General features: G+C 37.3%; 1 protein-coding gene across 1 annotated transcript; it reads right to left on the bottom strand.

The window, feature by feature from the left end:
- Nucleotides 1-3,018: 3,018 nt before the first annotated feature.
- LOC134855468 (gamma-aminobutyric acid receptor subunit beta-1-like) lies at nucleotides 3,019-20,476 on the bottom strand (the record flags this gene model as incomplete). The annotated part of the gene is given in 3 exon segments (XM_063872002.1): nucleotides 3,019-3,774; nucleotides 6,531-6,705; nucleotides 20,272-20,476. Coding segments are annotated over 3 exon segments (678 nt in total), but the record flags the coding sequence as incomplete, so codon positions are not given.
- Nucleotides 20,477-21,151: the final 675 nt, after the last annotated feature.

The following is a 21,151-nucleotide window of genomic DNA, read 5'->3' as shown; positions in this document are numbered from 1 at the left end:
ATAGCTACCTTTTCATTCGATGAATGTTCTCGCTAGAAATCATAGGGAGAAAAATCAAAGCCGTAACTAATGGTTTTCTAAACTGAAAGATCGAAACAAAGTTTGCGCTATGTGGAAACGATTTGATAATTTTTCTTTATGCGTTATTTATCACATTGATTTCTGCCTTTAGATACCGAAACTTTTGTCAGTTCGTTATTCTTTATTGACTTGTAGTTTCTTTCAATTACGATTAATTTACACATGGAAAATTAGGTTGTCAATCAGCCAGCTACCCCAATTCGTTCTAACTCAGAACCAAAACCAAGCAGAAATAATTAATATATCACCGTTTCTGATTATCAGAACGAGTATTATGATAATCAGTACTGTTTCTGTGATTATTATTGTTTTGTGATCTTTTTGATTATTTCATAGACTTGGTTTTTCTTCAGATTTTATCTTATTTAGATCTTTAAATGATTTTTACATTTTTTCTTTAGTATCGTACGCAACAATTCTGAAAAAGGCAAATTTTTGAGTTGCTTTAAAAAATACGGAATGACTAATATGTTTTAGGTAGTTCCTTTCAAGATGAATACAGCATCGTCATCTGCATGAATTCAGCACAAAAAAATTGAAATTAATTATGATAATTGTTATTGGATTTTTGACTGTTACTATCGCTCATATTTTAAACTGAGTTTTGAAATTTTGTTCGATTCTGATAATATACAAAACATCTCAACTGAAATTACTACATATCTTTTTTGATGTCGTGACCAGTCTAGGTAACAAATTTGAAATAAAACATCACTTTTTTGTACAATTTTATATGAAAATGTGCCGTGAAATTTATTGTCCATTGTTCACACAAAAAATGCAGTCAAAAAAATTCTTTGTTGTAGATTACGTTTTTATCAAACGAGTCTATTAATTTTAATTTAGATTTTAAATATTCAATGAGTTTGACTGTTATTACTAAACATGTTTAACTGAAGCTGTTTATCTATTTTTTTTTCTAGAACAAGTTTTCAGCCTTGCTTTCAAAAACCGAACAACGAAATTTCTCTTGCACTACAGCCTGTATATTTAAAGAAACTCAACTTGTGTTTGTTCTGCATTGGTATGTAGCAACAATTAAAGTGTTTGGGTTCGAGTGATAATTCAAGCAAATCAATTGTGTTCGTTTCTTCAAAAGCTTTGTTTTAAAGAATTAAAAAAAAAGTTTTTGTTTAAAACGGCAAAATTCCACAAAGCTTTTTCGTTTAAGTTTTCATGTGAAAACACCCAAACAAACAGCGACAATTTTTGAACCCTAAACTAATTTAATGATTTGTTACTGATAATTAAAATGCGCAAAAGGATGCTCTGGAACAAGCAATTTTGTAATAATGAATTTCCAATAGGAAAAATTTTTATGCTCGATGGTCTATTTTTTCCAGCTTTAAGTTTTAATTGTCAGCGAAGTTGGTGACAACTCCTGCAAGAGTCGTGATGGTTTTCATTTTTTTGGAAGTAAGTTTCCAAAAATTTTAACGCTCAAGATTTTTTGCGGTTTCACTTTTATTTTTTTAAAGTTCAATTCAGTTTCTTTGTTAAACTCCAATCTTGTTCAGCAAAAAAAGCAAATATCACAAAACAATGATCGTTTTGAAGTTTTCAAAATCACGCGTGACAACTTACAATTTTTTAACGTGTAAGCGCTGATTTAAATCGCCTCAAATTTTATTGCAACTTGAAATGAGTCAAGCTTATTGGAATTATTAAAAGATGGCAAGACTCTAAAAAGAGTTAAATGTTTTAAAGGAACGTGGGGGCACTTTTTAGTATTTGGGTTTTCGTTTTTTTCTTCCTTGAAAATTTTGTCAAACCTTCATTTCTCTAAAACTAAACTTTCATTTTTTTTCAAACCTAATCAAAATAAAAACAAAACGCTTCAATAATTACTTTTTGGGAAACTTCAACAGACAGTCGGAACCTTCGACGCTTTAATGCGATACAATAAACATTATGTATTGCAGATATTGGTCTTTATATAAACAACGGTAAAAAACAGACTCAATAACAAAATATTTTTTATCAATGCAAGGCTCAAAGTGACATAAAAAAGATAAATTTCAAAATCAATTTAAAATGAGAAGTAATTAGAATAGACGATAGAAAGAATTTGACTACTGAATAAAAATCTAATGAAACAATAGAGCAGCAGTGATAATAAGTTCTCGTGAGATAAGTTTGATCAAGATTGTTAGTTTGGACTTTCGCTAAGTTTATCGGAGCACTATTACCGAATGTTTGGCTAGGATTAATCTTCTTAGAACAATTTGGTGATATTTTTGTAAATTTTGTTTCCGGTTTGTTTTCATCACTTAGATCATATAGGGCTAACCAGTTTGATTCATTAAAAAATTCTGAATTCACAAGTTAAAAAAAATTGTTAAAAAAGATTGTTTTTTCTATAACCAGAAACGGAAAAATTCAAAAAAAGATCAGGTAAAACACTTGACAAAATTTTTAGCGGTAAAACTTTTTTCTTTCTCTCGCGGGTAATTAAACAAAACCAAGTTTGTTTCTACTCGCCAAACATTTTATATTAAACAAGTGAACTATATATTTTTTGTTAGTTTTCAGGTAACACTGACGATACTCTTTGATCATCCTCATGGCAATTTTCCTGCAGAAAATTTTTTTGCGATATCAATACAAGATACTTTTAAGTCTAGGGTAATCGAGAAAAACCTTAAATTTGACATCAAAATGAAAAGAATATTTGAGAGAATGCTATATTTCTAGATTTATATTCGTTGTTGTGTATAATCAAAAACAATAGACCCTGACAAAAAAATCGTTTTTTCAATTTATATAGCGTTCAATTGCATAAAAAAATTTCAAGCATTATAAATGAAACCTTTAAACCAGTTTTGATAGAATTCTCTAATCACATCTAAGGTCCTGCGATTCAGCCAAAATAAAACATCTTCCAGAAAGTTAATTACTTCAATTTTTTCGTTCTGGGAAATGTATAAGATGGGTCGTTTTTCAAGTTTAATGTTGGTTCAATTTTTTCCGTTTATCTCTTGCTTCTGATCTGTTCGGATCATTTGAGGTCGTTTGAGGGAGAAAAAACTTTGCTTCTTCAGCCTGCTTAAAATTACTGCATTATTTGCTTAAAAACGAACAAAACTTGAAAACATAAATTATCGAATCAAAAATTTTGTGAATAATTTTAGAGACACTATCTATATATGAAACGTGCTACAACTATACACCCAATCTCTCCGATATTGCGAGCGTTTTTTAAGCCCTGATTTCACAAAAAAAACATCACAGAAACCCGAATATGTTTTCTGCTTCATTTTTTTTGTAACAATTTTCCTTCTTTTTCCTTCATAAAAGTCATGCTTTTCTTACAAGACGGCAAAAGGATTTCAAAATTTTTGCTGTGTTTGAGGTAAATTAAAATTTTCAAAGTTTGGTGTAACTTATAATGGAAATCAAACAGCATCACTCGGTATTATATGTGTGTTTGATTTATATACATAATAGTACAACCAGTAAGTCGTGAACACTGTGAAAAACGAGCTCGGGAAGAAAACACGACTAAACAGTTCGATTCTACTGGCTGTAATGTAGGGTTTAGGTGGGGTCAGTTCTGCCGGTGGTGGTTGCATAGCAGACGCTACTGATACTCTCTTGAGTAGATCTTTGCGTTTGTTGTTGTCGGAAACTATTCCGAGTTGTTGTTGGTTGCTTTGGTGTTCGGATAGAAGAGCAGCGAGAGGTGACATCGAGCTGAAACAAAATAAACAGTAAAAAAAAGTGTTTTCTGACTACAAATTCTGACTTTTATTTCTCCGGGATTTCTTAGACGACACTTAATTTTTTTTCGATAATCTTCAGCCAAGTTTACAGCAATTTTAGGCCTGAAAACGAACTTTAGTTGTAAATTAACTCATGCGTCATGTTTGTAAAAAAAGCAGGGTTACAAAAATTTTTTTAAGTCGCACAAATAGCGTTAAAACACGAAGAAAGTACATATATTTCTAGGACTTCTCAGAAATTTTCTTTTCAAAGAAGCCAGTTTACATTTAAAATACCGACAGACTTTCTTTCAAATTGAAAAAAAATAAAATAAAAACTATCTTGATTGGCTGCTATCTTAGCTTTTGTGATTCGTTTTTTTTTTCATATGGACTTCCCTTGAACGATTCCCTCCCGCACTGAAATTTCATGAATAATAATCGATTATATTGAATTTTAATTGCCAGTCTCTATAAAATAACAAAAAAAATGATTATAATCGATTGAAAATGGATTACATTGATAGAATTTTTAAAGCAATAAAATCCCAATTTAATCGAAATTAACTGATTATAATCCATTTGATAAGAAAATCTTTCGTTGTGCTGTTTTCATTTTTTCATAATAATGTTAAACTTAAGTTAACTATTTTGTTTTCTCGCGAAACTTCCGTTTTTTTTCCTTATTTCAATCGCTTTTATAGAAATTTATAGAAAAATCACGTATTAAAATCCCCGGGGCGGTTTTAAAAACAAATCAAAAATTTAGTCGATTTTTATCAAGTCGGTCAAGTTTCTTTTCTCAGCACTCCCACTACACTAAAAAGAATGTTTTTCGACCAAATTCTTAGCGCTGCAGGCAATTGCTTTGAAGAAAAAAAAACTGGTAAAAATGCCGTTTTTGGGCATTTTTTTTGGAAAATTACTACATATTGCCTCTTCAAAATTACTACAACTACAAATTGTCCGCCCCTGGATGAACATGTTCGTTCGAGCTTTGCAGAAAATTGCAAAAAGTATAGTCAATAGTAACAAAATTTAATCAATTTTCAAGGATTTTACAAAAAAATTCCATTGTAATAAAATGGATTATGGATTATATAATGGATAAAATGGATTATATTCGATTAGAATGGATTTTCATGGACTTTTTTTTGCAAAATAATCGATTAAAATGGAATAAAATCCATTAGGTTGCGTACATTTGTCATGACAATCGATTATATAGACAACTTTTTAGTCAACAAAAATCCATTTTAATCATTTTTTATCCATGAAACTTCGATGCGGGCTAGATATGAATCACACAAAAATCATAACGGAATTAAAAGACATCATTGATAGATTAGAGAGGAAGCTGATAAATATTAACAATCTGTCATCAAAATCTATCATAAGTCATTTAAACATTAATTATTTTGTAATAGTCAAAAAATCTTTGAATAAAATTTGCACTAAAATACTAATGGTCAATCCATTAAGTCTAATTACGAATGTGATTAACTTTCTGTCAATAATTTTTTCTGACAAAATTTTTTCTAGCGTTGTTGGATAGTTTTATGGGGATGAAAAATGGATAAAAATCTATTATATTCAGAAAAATCTAGAGATTAAAGTAGATATATAATCTATATTACTACAATTGTTTTGAGAACAACAATCGATTCTGTACGGAAGAATATATATTTTTTTTCAATCAAAAAATAATTGGATTTTAGTGCCAAAATAATGGATTTCTTTTTTGTGTAAAATCTGTATATAATCTGTAGATAATGTGCATATAGTCAGTATATAATCTTCATGCAATAAGACATGTAGATTTTATGTAGATAATCTAGAGATAATCTGCATATAATCTTTTTAAAATCTGTATCAAATTGATTCTATTACCTAAAAACTATGGTGGTCGTACCATTTTCAATTTTGACCATTGAAAATTTAAACTAAAGTTTTTATTGACAAATTCAACAAAAAATTGCTATCAGGAAAAACTTCCCTCAGTTTTATAGTGAGCTGTACTCACTCGAAGAAAGTTGGTTGCTGCAAACTACAAGTTTCAAGAACTACCTCCAAATTTTTTAAATCTATTATTCTGCGGTATGACAAGTAATTTGATGCAAAACTTTTTCAATTGCTATGTAAAAGATCAACTTGTTCTGCGCAATTTTGTAAGAAAACATCAAAAAAAAGAAAAACTAACATAGAGCAAACTATTTTTAGCTGCAACTTATTCACACAATCAGAAATTTACTTCATTTTTCAGATCAAACATCAGCACAAAAGTTTCAATAAAATGCCTACATTATAAATATTTTTTTTCAATATACTCATTTTAGCTGATTGACGAGAGTTTTGAGAAAATCAATATGTAATGTGTATAATTTTAGATTGTTTTGTCAATGATTATTGAAGATATACAGAACAAAACTTTTGCAAAAAAATGCATTATAGTCGATTTTTAAAACTTCATAATCGAAATTTTGCTATATAAAGTTACAACAGATCTGAAATCTGTATAATTTCCATAGATAATCGATTTTTATCAAATTTGTCACTGCGTGAAAGTTGGATAGTTTTACTATTACAATTAGAGAAAGTTTCTCATCACTCTTGAATCGTTTGACTGCCATTCGGTTGTTTGTGCCACAGGAACAAACCGCATTGACACTAGAACCCCTCCCTGCACACACACTTACGCCAACCCCCCCCCCCCCCCCCCCCCCACCTGCCTACTGCCTGCAAACCTACCGTGTTTCAAACTCTGAGAGAGGGCCAAATTGCATCTCTAGTGCATTAGAGAGAATGTACACGTCTAGATCCTGAAGGAGACTGTTGTCCTTCACTTGGTTCAGAGCAGTCAGGTACTCCTGCTGTTTCTTCCTTCGATCTGCAATGGCCGCACTCCTCTTTTTCTCCTTCGTACCTACAGGGGACGAACTTTTAATTTACAAAAAAAAAAAACAAAATTTATCACAAACCAAAAATGAAAATGAACTGAATAATTCTTGAAAATAGTTCAATGATCTTTTTTCCGCCCAATATCAATTATTCAACGTTTTTAACTGATACTGGTTTGCTTCAATCTGATTGGCTAGAATTAGCCAATCAACTTTCAGTACCATCTCAAACTGTTTTGTTCACATCTTTAAGTCGACTTGTAATTAGGCCAAAATGCCTGCAAATACAGAATGATATTCAAATTAATTTCAAATAACCTACAGAGTTTCACCCAGCCCCAAAAATTGCCCAAAAGAGCTCTTGAAAGTAATTGACCATCTTCAAGTCTGCGTAAAAATGTTTAATGATTGTATTAATAATCAATCACCAATTAGTGCTCTCTGGACTTTTGCATTTATACAATCAACTCAATACAGCGGTTCGCAGTGATGAGCTTTATAATTTGCATGTTGGTCCGTCCTCTCGTGGATAAATAGTCTTAATAGTATTGTTCTTTCGACAAAACAACCATCTTGCCCCACATTATTCACAAAGTTATTCTCACCAAGCGCTTGTTGCTTGAGGTTGAGGCAACATTACACAGCCCAGGAAAATAGCAAAAAAATTGCATTTAGTTTTAAGCAGAGGGGCACAACAGCGGTTCGCAGTGATGAGCTTTATTGTTTGCATGTTGGTCCGTCCTCTCGTGGATAAATAGTCTTAATAGTAATGTTCTTTCGACAAAACAACCATCTTGCCCCACATTATTCACAAAGTTATTCTCACCAAGCGCTTGTTGCTTGAGGTTGAGGCAACATTACACAGCCCAGGAAAATAGCAAAAAAATTGCATTTAGTTTTAAGCAGAGGGGAACAACAGCGGTTCGCAGTGATGAGCTTTATAGTTTGCATGTTGGTCCATCCTCTCGTGGATAAATAGTCTTAAAAGTAGTGTTCTTTCGACAAAACAACCATCTTGCCCCACATCATTCACAAAGTTATTCTCACCAAGCGCTTGTTGCTTGAGGTTGAGGCAACATTACACAGCCCAGGAAAATAGCAAAAAAATTCCATTTAGTTTTAAGCAGAGGGGCACAACAGCGGTTCGCAGTGATGAGCTTTATAGTTTGCATGTTGGTCCGTCCTCTCGGGGATAAATAGTCTTAATAGTATTGTTCTTTCGACAAAACAACCATCTTGCCCCACATTATTCACAAAGTTATTCTCACCAAGCGCTTGTTGCTTGAGGTTGAGGCAACATTACACAGCCCAGGAAAATAGCAAAAAAATTGCATTTAGTTTTAAGCAGAGGGGCACAACAGCGATTCGCAGTGATGAGCTTTATACTTTGCATGTTGGTCCGTCCTCTCATGGATAAATAAACTTAATAGTATTGTTCTTTCGACAAAACAACCATCTTGCCCCACATTATCCACAAAGTTATTCTCACCAAGCGCTTGTTGCTTGAGGTTGAGGCAACATTACACAGCCCAGGAAAATAGCAAAAAAAGTGCATTTAGTTTTAAGCAGAGGGGCACAACAGCGGTTCGCAGTGATGAGCTTTATAGTTTGCATGTTGGTCCGTCCTCTCGTGGATAAATAGTCTTAATAGTATTGTTCTTTCGACAAAACAACCATCTTGCCCCACATTATTCACAAAGTTATTCTCACCAAGCGCTTGTTGCTTCAGGTTGAGGCAACATTACACAGCCCAGGAAAATAGCAAAAAAATTGCATTTAGTTTTAAGCAGAGGGGCACAACAGCGGTTCGCAGTGATGAGCTTTATAGTTTCATGTTGGTCCGGCCCCTCGTGGATAAATAGTCTTAATAGTATTGTTCTTTCGACAAAACAACCATCTTGCCCCACATTATTCACAAAGTTATTCTCACCAAGCGCTTGTTGCTTGAGGTTGAGGCAACATTACACAGCCCAGGAAAATAGCAAAAAAATTGCATTTAGTTTTAAGCAGAGGGGCACAACAGCGGTTCGCAGTGATGAGCTTTATAGTTTGCAAGTTGGTCCGTCCTCTCGTGGATAAATAGTCTTAATAGTATTGTTCTTTCGACAAAACAACCATCTTGCCCCACATTATTCACAAAGTTATTCTCACGAAGCGCATGTTGCTTGAGGTTGAGGCAACATTACGCAGCCCAGGAAAATAGCAAAAAAATTGCATTTAGTTTTAAGCAGAGGAGCACAACAGCGGTTCGCAGTGATGAGCTTTATAGTTTGCATGTTGGTCCGTCCTCTCGTGGATAAATAGTCTTAAAAGTAGTGTTCTTTCGACAAAACAACCATCTTGCCCCACATCATTCACAAAGTTATTCTCACCAAGCGCTTGTTGCTTGAGGTTGAGGCAACATTACACAGCCCAGGAAAATAGCAAAAAAATTCCATTTAGTTTTAAGCAGAGGGGCACAACAGCGGTTCGCAGTGATGAGCTTTATAGTTTGCATGTTGGTCCGTCCTCTCGGGGATAAATAGTCTTAATAGTATTGTTCTTTCGACAAAACAACCATCTTGCCCCACATTATTCACAAAGTTATTCTCACCAAGCGCTTGTTGCTTGAGGTTGAGGCAACATTACACAGCCCAGGAAAATAGCAAAAAAATTGCATTTAGTTTTAAGCAGAGGGGCACAACAGCGGTTCGCAGTGATGAGCTTTATAGTTTCATGTTGGTCCGGCCCCTCGTGGATAAATAGTCTTAATAGTATTGTTCTTTCGACAAAACAACCATCTTGCCCCACATTATCCACAAAGTTATTCTCACCAAGCGCTTGTTGCTTGAGGTTGAGGCAACATTACACAGCCCAGGAAAATAGCAAAAAAAGTGCATTTAGTTTTAAGCAGAGGGGCACAACAGCGGTTCGCAGTGATGAGCTTTATAGTTTGCATGTTGGTCCGTCCTCTCGTGGATAAATAGTCTTAATAGTATTGTTCTTTCGACAAAACAACCATCTTGCCCCACATTATTCACAAAGTTATTCTCACCAAGCGCTTGTTGCTTCAGGTTGAGGCAACATTACACAGCCCAGGAAAATAGCAAAAAAATTGCATTTAGTTTTAAGCAGAGGGGCACAACAGCGGTTCGCAGTGATGAGCTTTATAGTTTCATGTTGGTCCGGCCCCTCGTGGATAAATAGTCTTAATAGTATTGTTCTTTCGACAAAACAACCATCTTGCCCCACATTATTCACAAAGTTATTCTCACCAAGCGCTTGTTGCTTGAGGTTGAGGCAACATTACACAGCCCAGGAAAATAGCAAAAAAATTGCATTTAGTTTTAAGCAGAGGGGCACAACAGCGGTTCGCAGTGATGAGCTTTATAGTTTGCAAGTTGGTCCGTCCTCTCGTGGATAAATAGTCTTAATAGTATTGTTCTTTCGACAAAACAACCATCTTGCCCCACATTATTCACAAAGTTATTCTCACGAAGCGCATGTTGCTTGAGGTTGAGGCAACATTACGCAGCCCAGGAAAATAGCAAAAAAATTGCATTTAGTTTTAAGCAGAGGAGCACAACAGCGGTTCGCAATGATGAGCTTTATAGTTTGCATGTTGGTCCGTCCTCTCGTGGATAAATATTCTTAATAGTATTGTTCTTTCGACAAAACAACCATCTTGCCCCACATTATTCACAAAGTTGTTCTCACCAAGTGCTTGTTGCTTGAGGTTGAGGCAACATTACGCAGCCCAGGAAAATAGCAAAAAAATTGCATTTAGTTTTAAGCAGAGGAGCACAACAGCGGTTCGCAGTGATGAGCTTTATAGTTTGCATGTTGGTCCGTCCTCTCGTGGATAAATATTCTTAATAGTATTGTTCTTTCGACAAAACAACCATCTTGCCCCACATTATTCACAAAGTTATTCTCACCAAGCGCTTGTTGCTTGAGGTTGAGGCAACATTACGCAGCCCAGGAAAATAGCAAAAAAATTGCATTTAGTTTTAAGCAGAGGGGCACAACAGCGGTTCGCAGTCATGAGCTTTATAGTTTGCATGTTGGTCCGTCCTCTCGTGGATAAATAGTCTTAATAGTATTGTTCTTTCGATAAAACAACCCTCTTGCCCCACATTATTCACAAAGTTATTCTCACCAAGCGCTAGTTGCTTGAGGTTGAGGCAACATTACACAGCCCAGGAAAATAGCAAAAAAATTGCATTTAGTTTTAAGCAGAGGGGCACAACAGCGGTTCGCAGTCATGAGCTTTATAGTTTGCATGTTGGTCCGTCCTCTCGTGGATAAATAGTCTTAATAGTATTGTTCTTTCGACAAAACAACCATCTTGCCCCACATTATTCACAAAGTTATTCTCACCAAGCGCTTGTTGCTTGAGGTTGAGGCAACATTACGCAGCCCAGGAAAATAGCAAAAAAATTGCATTTAGTTTTAAGCAGAGGAGCACAACAGCGGTTCGCAGTGATGAGCTTTATAGTTTGCATGTTGGTCCGTCCTCTCGTGGATAAATATTCTTAATAGTATTGTTCTTTCGACAAAACAACCATCTTGGCCCACATTATTCACAAAAATATTCTCACCAAGCGCTTGTTGCTTGAGGTTGAGGCAACATTACACAGCCCAGGAAAATAGCAAAAAAATTGCATTTAGTTTTAAGCAGAGGGGCACAACAGCGGTTCGCAGTCATGAGCTTTATAGTTTGCATGTTGGTCCGTCCTCTCGTGGATAAATAGTCTTAATAGTATTGTTCTTTCGATAAAACAACCCTCTTGCCCCACATTATTCACAAAGTTATTCTCACCAAGCGCTAGTTGCTTGAGGTTGAGGCAACATTACACAGCCCAGGAAAATAGCAAAAAAATTGCACTTAGTTTTAAGCAGAGGGGCACAACAGCGGTTCGCAGTGATGAGCTTTATAGTTTGCATGTTGGTCCATCCTCTCGTGGATAAATAGTCTTAAAATTAGTGTTCTTTCGACAAAACAACCATCTTGCCCCACATTATTCACAAAGTTATTCTCACCAAGCGCTTGTTGCGTGAGGTTGAGGCAACATTACACAGCCCAGGAAAATAGCAAAAAAATTGCATTTAGTTTTAAGCAGAGGGGCACAACAGCGGTTCGCAGTGATGAGCTTTATAGTTTGCATGTTGGTCCGTCCTCTCGTGGATAAATAGTCTTAATAGTATTGTTCTTTCGACAAAACAACCATCTTGCCCCACATTATCCACAAAGTTATTCTCACCAAGCGCTTCTTGCTTAAGGTTGAGGCAACATTACACAGCCCAGGAAAATAGCAAAAAAATTGCATTTAGTTTTAAGCAGAGGGGCACAACAGCGGTTCGCAGTGATGAGCTTTATAGTTTGCATGTTGGTCCGTCCTCTCGTGGATAAATAGTCTTAAAAAGAGTGTTCTTTCGACAAAACAATCATCTTGCCCCACATTATTCACAAAGTTATTCTCACCAAGCGCTTGTTGCTTGAGGTTGAGGCGACATTACACAGCCCAGGAAAATAGCAAAAAAATTGCATTTAGTTTTAAGCAGAGGGGCACAACAGCGGTTCGCAGTGATGAGCTTTATAGTTTGCATGTTGGTCCGTCCTCTCGTGGATAAATAGTCTTAATAGTATTGTTCTTTCGACAAAACAACCCTCTTGCCCCACATTATTCACAAAGTTATTCTCACCAAGCGCTTGTTGCTTGAGGTTGAGGCAACATTACACAGCCCAGGAAAATAGCAAAAAAATTGCATTTAGTTTTAAGCAGAGGGGCACAACAGCGGTTCGCAGTGATGAGCTTTATACTTTGCATGTTGGTCCGTCCTCTCGTGGATAAATAGTCTTAGTAGTATTGTTCTTTCGACAAAACAACCATCTTGCCCCACATTATCCACAAAGTTATTCTCACCAAGCGCTTGTTGCTTGAGGTTGAGGCAACATTACACAGCCCAGGAAAATAGCAAAAAAATTGCATTTAGTTTTAAGCAGAGGGGCACAACAGCGGTTCGCAGTGATGAGCTTTATAGTTTGCATGTTGGTCCGTCCTCTCGTGGATAAATAGTCTTAATAGTATTGTTCTTTCGACAAAACAACCATCTTGCCCCACATTATTCACAAAGTTATTCTCACCCAGCGCTTGTTGCTTGAGGTTGAGGCAACATTACACAGCCCAGGAAAATAGCAAAAAAATTGCATTTAGTGTTAAGCAGAGGGGCACAACAGCGGTTCGCAGTGATGAGCTTTATAGTTTGCATGTTGGTCCGTCCTCTCGTGGATAAATAGTCTTAATAGTATTGTTCTTTCGACAAAACAACCATCTTGCCCCACATTATTCACAAAGTTATTCTCACCAAGCGCTTGTTGCTTGAGGTTGAGGCAACATTACACAGCCCAGAAAAATAGCAAAAAAATTGCATTCATTTTTAAGCAGAGGGGCACAACAGCGGTTCGCAGTGATGAGCTTTATACTTTGCATGTTGGTCCGTCCTCTCGTGGATAAATATTCTTAATAGTATTGTTCTTTCGACAAAACAACCATCTTGCCCCACATTATCCACAAAGTTATTCTCACCAAGCGCTTGTTGCTTGAGGTTGAGGCAACATTACACAGCCCAGGAAAATAGCAAAAAAAATTGCATTTAGTTTTAAGCAGAGGGGCACAACAGCGGTTCGCAGTGATGAGCTTTATAGTTTGCATGTTTGTCCGTCCTCTCGTGGATAAATAGTCCTAATAGTATTGTTCTTTCGACAAAACAACCATCTTGCCCCACATTATTCACAAAGTTATTCTCACCAAGCGCTTGTTGCTTGAGGTTGAGGCAACATTACACAGCCCAGAAAAATAGCAAAAAAAATGCATTTAGTTTTAAGCAGAGGGGCACAACAGCGGTTCGCAGTGATGAGCTTTATAGTTTGCATGTTGGTCCGTCCTCTCGTGGATAAATAGTCTTAATACTATTGTTCTTTCGACAAAACAACCATCTTGCCCCACATTATTCACAAAGTTATTCTCACCAAGCGCTTGTTGCTTGAGTTTGAGGCAACATTACACAGCCCAGGAAAATAGCAAAAAAATTGCATTTAGTGTTAAGCAGAGGGGCACAACAGCGGTTCGCAGTGATGAGCTTTATAGTTTGCATGTTGGTCCGTTCTCTCGTGGATAAATAGTCTTAATAGTATTGTTCTTTCGACAAAACAACCATCTTGCCCCACATTATCCACAAAGTTATTCTCACCAAGCGCTTGTTGCTTGAGGTTGAGGCAACATTACACAGCCCAGGAAAATAGCAAAAAAAATTGCATTTAGTTTTAAGCAGAGGGGCACAACAGCGGTTCGCAGTGATGAGCTTTATAGTTTGCATGTTGGTCCGTCCTCTCGTGGATAAATAGTCTTAATAGTATTGTTCTTTCGACAAAACAACCATCTTGCCCCACATTATTCACAAAGTTATTCTCACCAAGCGCTTGTTGCTTGAGGTTGAGGCAACATTACACAGCCCAGGAAAATAGCAAAAAAATTGCATTTAGTTTTAAGCAGAGGGTCACAACAGCGGTTCGCAGTGATGAGCTTTATAGTTTGCATGTTTGTCCGTCCTCTCGTGGATAAATATTCTTAATAGTATTGTTCTTTCGACAAAACAACCATCTTGCCCCACATTATTCACAAAGTTATTCTCACCAAGCGCTTGTTGCTTGAGGTTGAGGCAACTTTACACAGCCAAGGAAAATAGCAAAAAAATTGCATTTAGTTTTAAGCAGAGGGGCACAACAGCGGTTCGCAGTGATGAGCTTTATACTTTGCATGTTGGTCCGTCCTCTCGTGGATAAATAATCTTAATACTATTGTTCTTTCGACAAAACAACCATCTTGCCCCACATTATCAACAAAGTTATTCTCACCAAGCGCTTGTTGCTTGAGGTTGAGGCAACATTACACAGCCCAGGAAAATAGCAAAACAATTGCATTTAGTTTTAAGCAGAGGGGCACAACAGCGGTTCGCAGTGATGAGCTTTATAGTTTGCATGTTGGTCCGTCCTCTCGTGGATAAATAGTCTTAATAGTATTGTTCTTTCGACAAAACAACCATCTTGCCCCACATTATTCACAAAGTTATTCTCACCAAGCGCTTGTTGCTTGAGGTTGAGGCAACATTACACAGCCCAGGAAAATAGCAAAAAAATTGCATTTAGTTTTAAGCAGAGGGGCACAACAGCGGTTCGCAGTGATGAGCTTTATAGTTTGCATGTTGGTCCGTCCTCTCGTAGATAAATAGTCTTAATAGTATTGTTCTTTCGACAAAACAACCATCTTGCCCCACATTATTCACAAAGTTATTCTCACCAAGCGCTTGTTGCTTGAGGTTGAGGCAACATTACACAGCCCAGGAAAATAGCAAAAAAATTGCATTCAGTTTTAAGCAGAGGGGCACAACAGCGGTTCGCAGTGATGAGCTTTATAGTTTGCATGTTGGTCCGTCCTCTCGTGGATAAATATTCTTAATAGTATTGTTCTTTCGACAAAACAACCATCTTGCCCCACATTATCCACAAAGTTATTCTCACCAAGCGCTTGTTGCTTGAGGTTGAGGCAACATTACACAGCCCAGGAAAATAGCAAAAAATTTGCATTTAGTTTTAAGCAGAGGGGCACAACAGCGGTTCGCAGTGATGAGCTTTATAGTTTGCATGTTGGTCCGTCCTCTCGTGGATAAATAGTCTTAATAGTATTGTTCTTTCGACAAAACAACCATCTTGCCCCACATTATCCACAAAGTTATTCTCACCAAGCGCTTGTTGCTTGAGGTTGAGGCAACATTACACAGCCCAGGAAAATAGCAAAAAAATTACATTTAGTTTTAAGCAGAGGGGCACAACAGCGGTTCGCAGTGATGAGCTTTATAGTTTGCATGTTGGTCCGTCCTCTCGTGGATAAATAGTCTTAATAGTATTGTTCTTTCGACAAAACAACCATCTTGCCCCACATTATTCACAAAGTGATTCTCACCAAGCGCTTGTTGCTTGAGGTTGAGGCAACATTACACAGCCCAGGAAAATAGCAAAAAAATTGCATTCAGTTTTAAGCAGAGGGGCACAACAGCGGTTCGCAGTGATGAGCTTTATAGTTTGCATGTTGGTCCGTCCTCTCGTGGATAAATATTCTTAATAGTATTGTTCTTTCGACAAAACAACCATCTTGCCCCACATTATTCACAAAGTTATTCTCACCAAGGGCTTGTTGCTTGAGGTTGAGGCAACATTACGCAGCCCAGGAAAATAGCAAAAAAATTGCATTTAGTTTTAAGCAGAGGGGCACAACAGCGGTTCGCAGTGATGAGCTTTATAGTTTGCATGTTGGTCCGTCCTCTCGTGGATTAATAGTCTTAATAGTATTGTTCTTTCGACAAAACAACCATCTTGCCCCACATTATTCACAAAGTTATTCTCACCAAGCGCTTGTTGCTTGAGGTTGAGGCAACATTACACAGCCCAGGAAAATAGCAAAAAAATTGCATTTAGTTTTAAGTAGAGGGGCACAACAGCGGTTCGCAGTGATGAGCTTTATAGTTTGCATGTTGGTCCGTCCTCTCGTGGATAAATATTCTGAATACTATTGTTCTTTCGACAAAACAACCATCTTGCCCCACATTATCCACAAAGTTATTCTCACCAAGCGCTTGTTGCTTGAGGTTGAGGCAACATTACACAGCCCAGGAAAATAGCAAAAAATTTGCATTTAGTTTTAAGCAGAGGGGCACAACAGCGGTTCGCAGTGATGAGCTTTATAGTTTGCATGTTGGTCCGTCCTCTCGTGGATAAATAGTCTTAATAGTATTGTTCTTTCGACAAAACAACCATCTTGCCCCACATTATCCACAAAGTTATTCTCACCAAGCGCTTGTTGCTTGAGGTTGAGGCAACATTACACAGCCCAGGAAAATAGCAAAAAAATTGCATTTAGTTTTAAGCAGAGGGGCACAACAGCGGTTCGCAGTGATGAGCTTTATAGTTTCCATGTTGGTCCGTCCTCTCGTGGATAAATAGTCTTAATAGTATTGTTCTTTCGACAAAACAACCATCTTGCCCCACATTATTCACAAAGTGATTCTCACCAAGCGCTTGTTGCTTGAGGTTGAGGCAACATTACACAGCCCAGGAAAATAGCAAAAAAATTGCATTCAGTTTTAAGCAGAGGGGCACAACAGCGGTTCGCAGTGATGAGCTTTATAGTTTGCATGTTGTTCCGTCCTCTCGTGGATAAATATTCTTAATAGTATTGTTCTTTCGACAAAACAACCATCTTGCCCCACATTATTCACAAAGTGATTCTCACCAAGCGCTTGTTGCTTGAGGTTGAGACAACATTACACAGCCCAGGAAAATAGCAAAAAAATTGCATTCAGTTTTAAGCAGAGGGGCACAACAGCGGTTCGCAGTGATGAGCTTTATAGTTTGCATGTTGGTCCGTCCTCTCGTGGATAAATAGTCTTAATAGTATTGTTCTTTCGACAAAACAACCATCTTGCCCCACATTATCCACAAAGTTATTCTCACCAAGCGCTTGTTGCTTGAGGTTGAGGCAACATTACACAGCCCAGGAAAATAGCAAAAAAATTGCATTTAGTTTTAAGCAGAGGGGCACAACAGCGGTTCGCAGTGATGAGCTTTATAGTTTCCATGTTGGTCCGTCCTCTCGTGGATAAATAGTCTTAATAGTATTGTTCTTTCGACAAAACAACCATCTTGCCCCACATTATTCACAAAGTGATTCTCACCAAGCGCTTGTTGCTTGAGGTTGAGGCAACATTACACAGCCCAGGAAAATAGCAAAAAAATTGCATTCAGTTTTAAGCAGAGGGGCACAACAGCGGTTCGCAGTGATGAGCTTTATAGTTTGCATGTTGGTCCGTCCTCTCGTGGATAAATATTCTTAATAGTATTGTTCTTTCGACAAAACAACCATCTTGCCCCACATTATTCACAAAGTTATTCTCACCAAGGGCTTGTTGCTTGAGGTTGAGGCAACATTACGCAGCCCAGGAAAATAGCAAAAAAATTGCATTTAGTTTCAAGCAGAGGGGCACAACAGCGGTTCGCAGTGATGAGCTTTATAGTTTGCATGTTGGTCCGTCCTCTCGTGGATAAATAGTCTTAATAGTATTGTTCTTTCGACAAAACAACCATCTTGCCCCACATTATTCACAAAGTTATTCTCACCAAGCGCTTGTTGCTTGAGGTTGAGGCAACATTACACAGCCCAGGAAAATAGCAAAAAAATTGCATTCAGTTTTAAGCAGAGGGGCACAACAGCGGTTCGCAGCGATGAGCTTTATAGTTTGCATGTTTGTCCGTCCTCTCGTGGATAAATAGTCTTAATAGTATTGTTCTTTCGACAAAACAACCATCTTGCCCCACATTATTCACAAAGTTATTCTCACCAAGCGCTTGTTGCTTGAGGTTGAGGCAACATTACACAGCCCAGGAAAATAGCAAAAAAATTGCATTCAGTTTTAAGCAGAGGGGCACAACAGCGGTTCGCAGTGATGAGCTTTATAGTTTGCATGTTGGTCCGTCCTCTCGTGGATAAATATTCTTAATAGTATTGTTCTTTCGACAAAACAACCATCTTGCCCCACATTATTCACAAAGTTATTCTCACCAAGGGCTTGTTGCTTGAGGTTGAGGCAACATTACGCAGCCCAGGAAAAAAGCAAAAAAATTGCATTTAGTTATAAGCAGAGGGGCACAACAGCGGTTCGCAGTGATGAGCTTTATAGTTTGCATGTTGGTCCGTCCTCTCGTGGATAAATAGTCTTAATAGTATTGTTCTTTCGACAAAACAACCATCTTGCCCCACATTATTCACAAAGTTATTCTCACCAAGCGCTTGTTGCTTGAGGTTGAGGCAACATTACACAGCCCAGGAAAATAGCAAAAAAATTGCATTCAGTTTTAAGCAGAGGGGCACAACAGCGGTTCGCAGTGATGAGCTTTATAGTTTGCATGTTGGTCCGTCCTCTCGTGGATAAATATTCTTAATAGTATTGTTCTTTCGACAAAACAACCATCATGCCCCACGTTATTCACAAAGTTTTTCTCACCAGGGGCTTGTTGCTTGAGGTTGAGGCAACATTACGCAGCCCAGGAAAATAGCAAAAAAATTGCATTTAGTTTTAAGCAGAGGGGCACAACAGCGGTTCGCAGTGATGAGCTTTATAGTTTGCATGTTGGTCCGTCCTCTCGTGGATAAATAGTCTTAATAGTATTGTTCTTTCGACAAAACAACCATCTTGCCCCACATTATTCACAAAGTTATTCTCACCAAGCGCTTGTTGCTTGAGGTTGAGGCAACATTACACAGCCCAGGAAAATAGCAAAAAAATTGCATTTAGTTTTAAGTAGAGGTACACAACAGCGGTTCGCAGTGATGAGCTTTATAGTTTGCTTGTTGGTCCGTCCTCTCGTGGATAAATATTCTTAATAGTATTGTTCTTTCGACAAAACAACCATCTTGCCCCACATTATTCACAAAGTTATTCTCACCAAGGGCTTGTTGCTTGAGGTTGAGGCAACATTACGCAGCCCAGGAAAATAGCAAAAAAATTGCATTTAGTTTTAAGCAGAGGGGCACAACAGCGGTTCGCAGTGATGAGCTTTATAGTTTGCATGTTGGTCCGTCCTCTCGTGGATAAATAGTCTTAATATTATTGTTCTTTCGACAAAACAACCATCTTGCCCCACATTATTCACAAAGTTATTCTCACCAAGCGCTTGTTGCTTGAGGTTGAGGCAACATTACACAGCCCAGGAAAATAGCAAAAAAATTGCATTCAGTTTTAAGCAGAGGGGCACAACAGCGGTTCGCAGTGATGAGCTTTATAGTTTGCATGTTGGTCCGTCCTCTCGTGGATAAATAGTCTTAATAGTATTGTTCTTTCGACAAAACAAACATCTTGCCCCACATTATTCACAAAGTTTTTCTCACCAAGCGCTTGTTGCTTGTGGTTGAGGCAACATTACACAGCCCAGGAAATTAGCAAAAAAATTGCATTTAGTTTTAAGCAGAGGGGCACAACAGCGGTTCGCAGTGATGAGCTTTATAGTTTGCATGTTGGTCCGTCCTCTCGTGGATAAATAGTCTTAATAGTATTGTTCTTTCGACAAAACAACCATCTTGCCCCACATTATTCACAAAGTTTTTCTCACCAAGCGCTTGTTGCTTGTGGTTGAGGCAACATTACACAGCCCAGGAAATTAGCAAAAAAATTGCATTTAGTTTTAAGCAGAGGGGCACAACAGCGGTTCGCAGTGATGAGCTTTATAGTTTGCATGTTGGTCCGTCCTCTCGTGGATAAATAGTCTTAATAGTATTGTTCTTTCGACAAAACAACCATCTTGCCCCACATTATTCACAAAGTTATTCTCACCAAGCGCTTGTTGCTTGAGGTTGAGGCAACATTACACAGCCCAGGAAAATAGCAAAAAAATTGCATTTAATTTTTAAGCAGGGGCACAACAGCGGCTAGCCGTAACGAGCTGTAAAGCTGTTATGTTGCTCCTTTCTCTCGTGGATATATGGTTTTAAAACCGTACCTACCTAAATAAATAACTGTCGCAAACTCTAACAGCCCTCCGAACACATATCCGAAACAGATGAAGAAATAAACATCGAGTGCTTTCACTGCAGACACATTGGGTAGTTTTGAGTTGGTGGATCCAATCAGAGTGATGAGAGACAGGACAGTTGTGATTGACAGACATGCTCGGCCGGGAATTCCTTCCCTGTTGATCCAAAAAGCCACCTGGAAGTAAGAAGAGTAAGACGATTCACTAAAAGAAAATCTTACAGAGGGTTCGACCGTATGCAGAGAAAATTTCCTTTTGCTTTTTTTTCTAAAATGTTTTTTTTTATCCATTTAGAGCAAAAGGATAAGGTAAGTGTTTAAAAGGTTTGAAAAATAAATTAAAAGTGAAAGCCTCAAAAAACTTCTCAGGCTAAATTTCAAGCAAATAATTGGCTTTTGTTCAAAACCTTCTTGATTTTTTTGCTAATAATATATTTTCGAAAGACTATTGGTGTTCTAAACTGCAAAAAAACGATGTTACAGTTTGATCAAAGGAACGTTTTTGAATTCTGAGTTCTTACATGATTATGGCCACCTGCACAATTTTTAGACAAGCGTTCCTGCATTTAAGAAAAGTGAAAACAAATCGATTATAATGGATTTTCATGGTCTAAAAAGTTGTAAATATAATCGATTCCCATCTTATTTTCAGACAACAAAATTGGACTAAAAATGGATTTAAATCCATTTTTCTCGCCAAAACAAAACGCATTATAGTTCATTTGGAATCCAATATAGGGTTATAATGGATTTTATAATTTATGGGAAATCACCTTAAAATGGATTTTTTTTCAACTTTTTTTTTGTTTCGCGCGTCGTGCAAAGTTTAGCAAGAATTTCTGCATTTATCAA

Source organism: Symsagittifera roscoffensis, chromosome 10 (genome assembly GCF_963678635.1).
Source record: "Symsagittifera roscoffensis chromosome 10, txSymRosc1.1, whole genome shotgun sequence".
NCBI classification, from domain to species: domain Eukaryota; kingdom Metazoa; phylum Xenacoelomorpha; order Acoela; family Convolutidae; genus Symsagittifera; species Symsagittifera roscoffensis.
The sequence above is the reverse complement of the archived record's forward strand: the minus strand, read 5'-3'. Positions and strand labels throughout refer to the sequence as shown.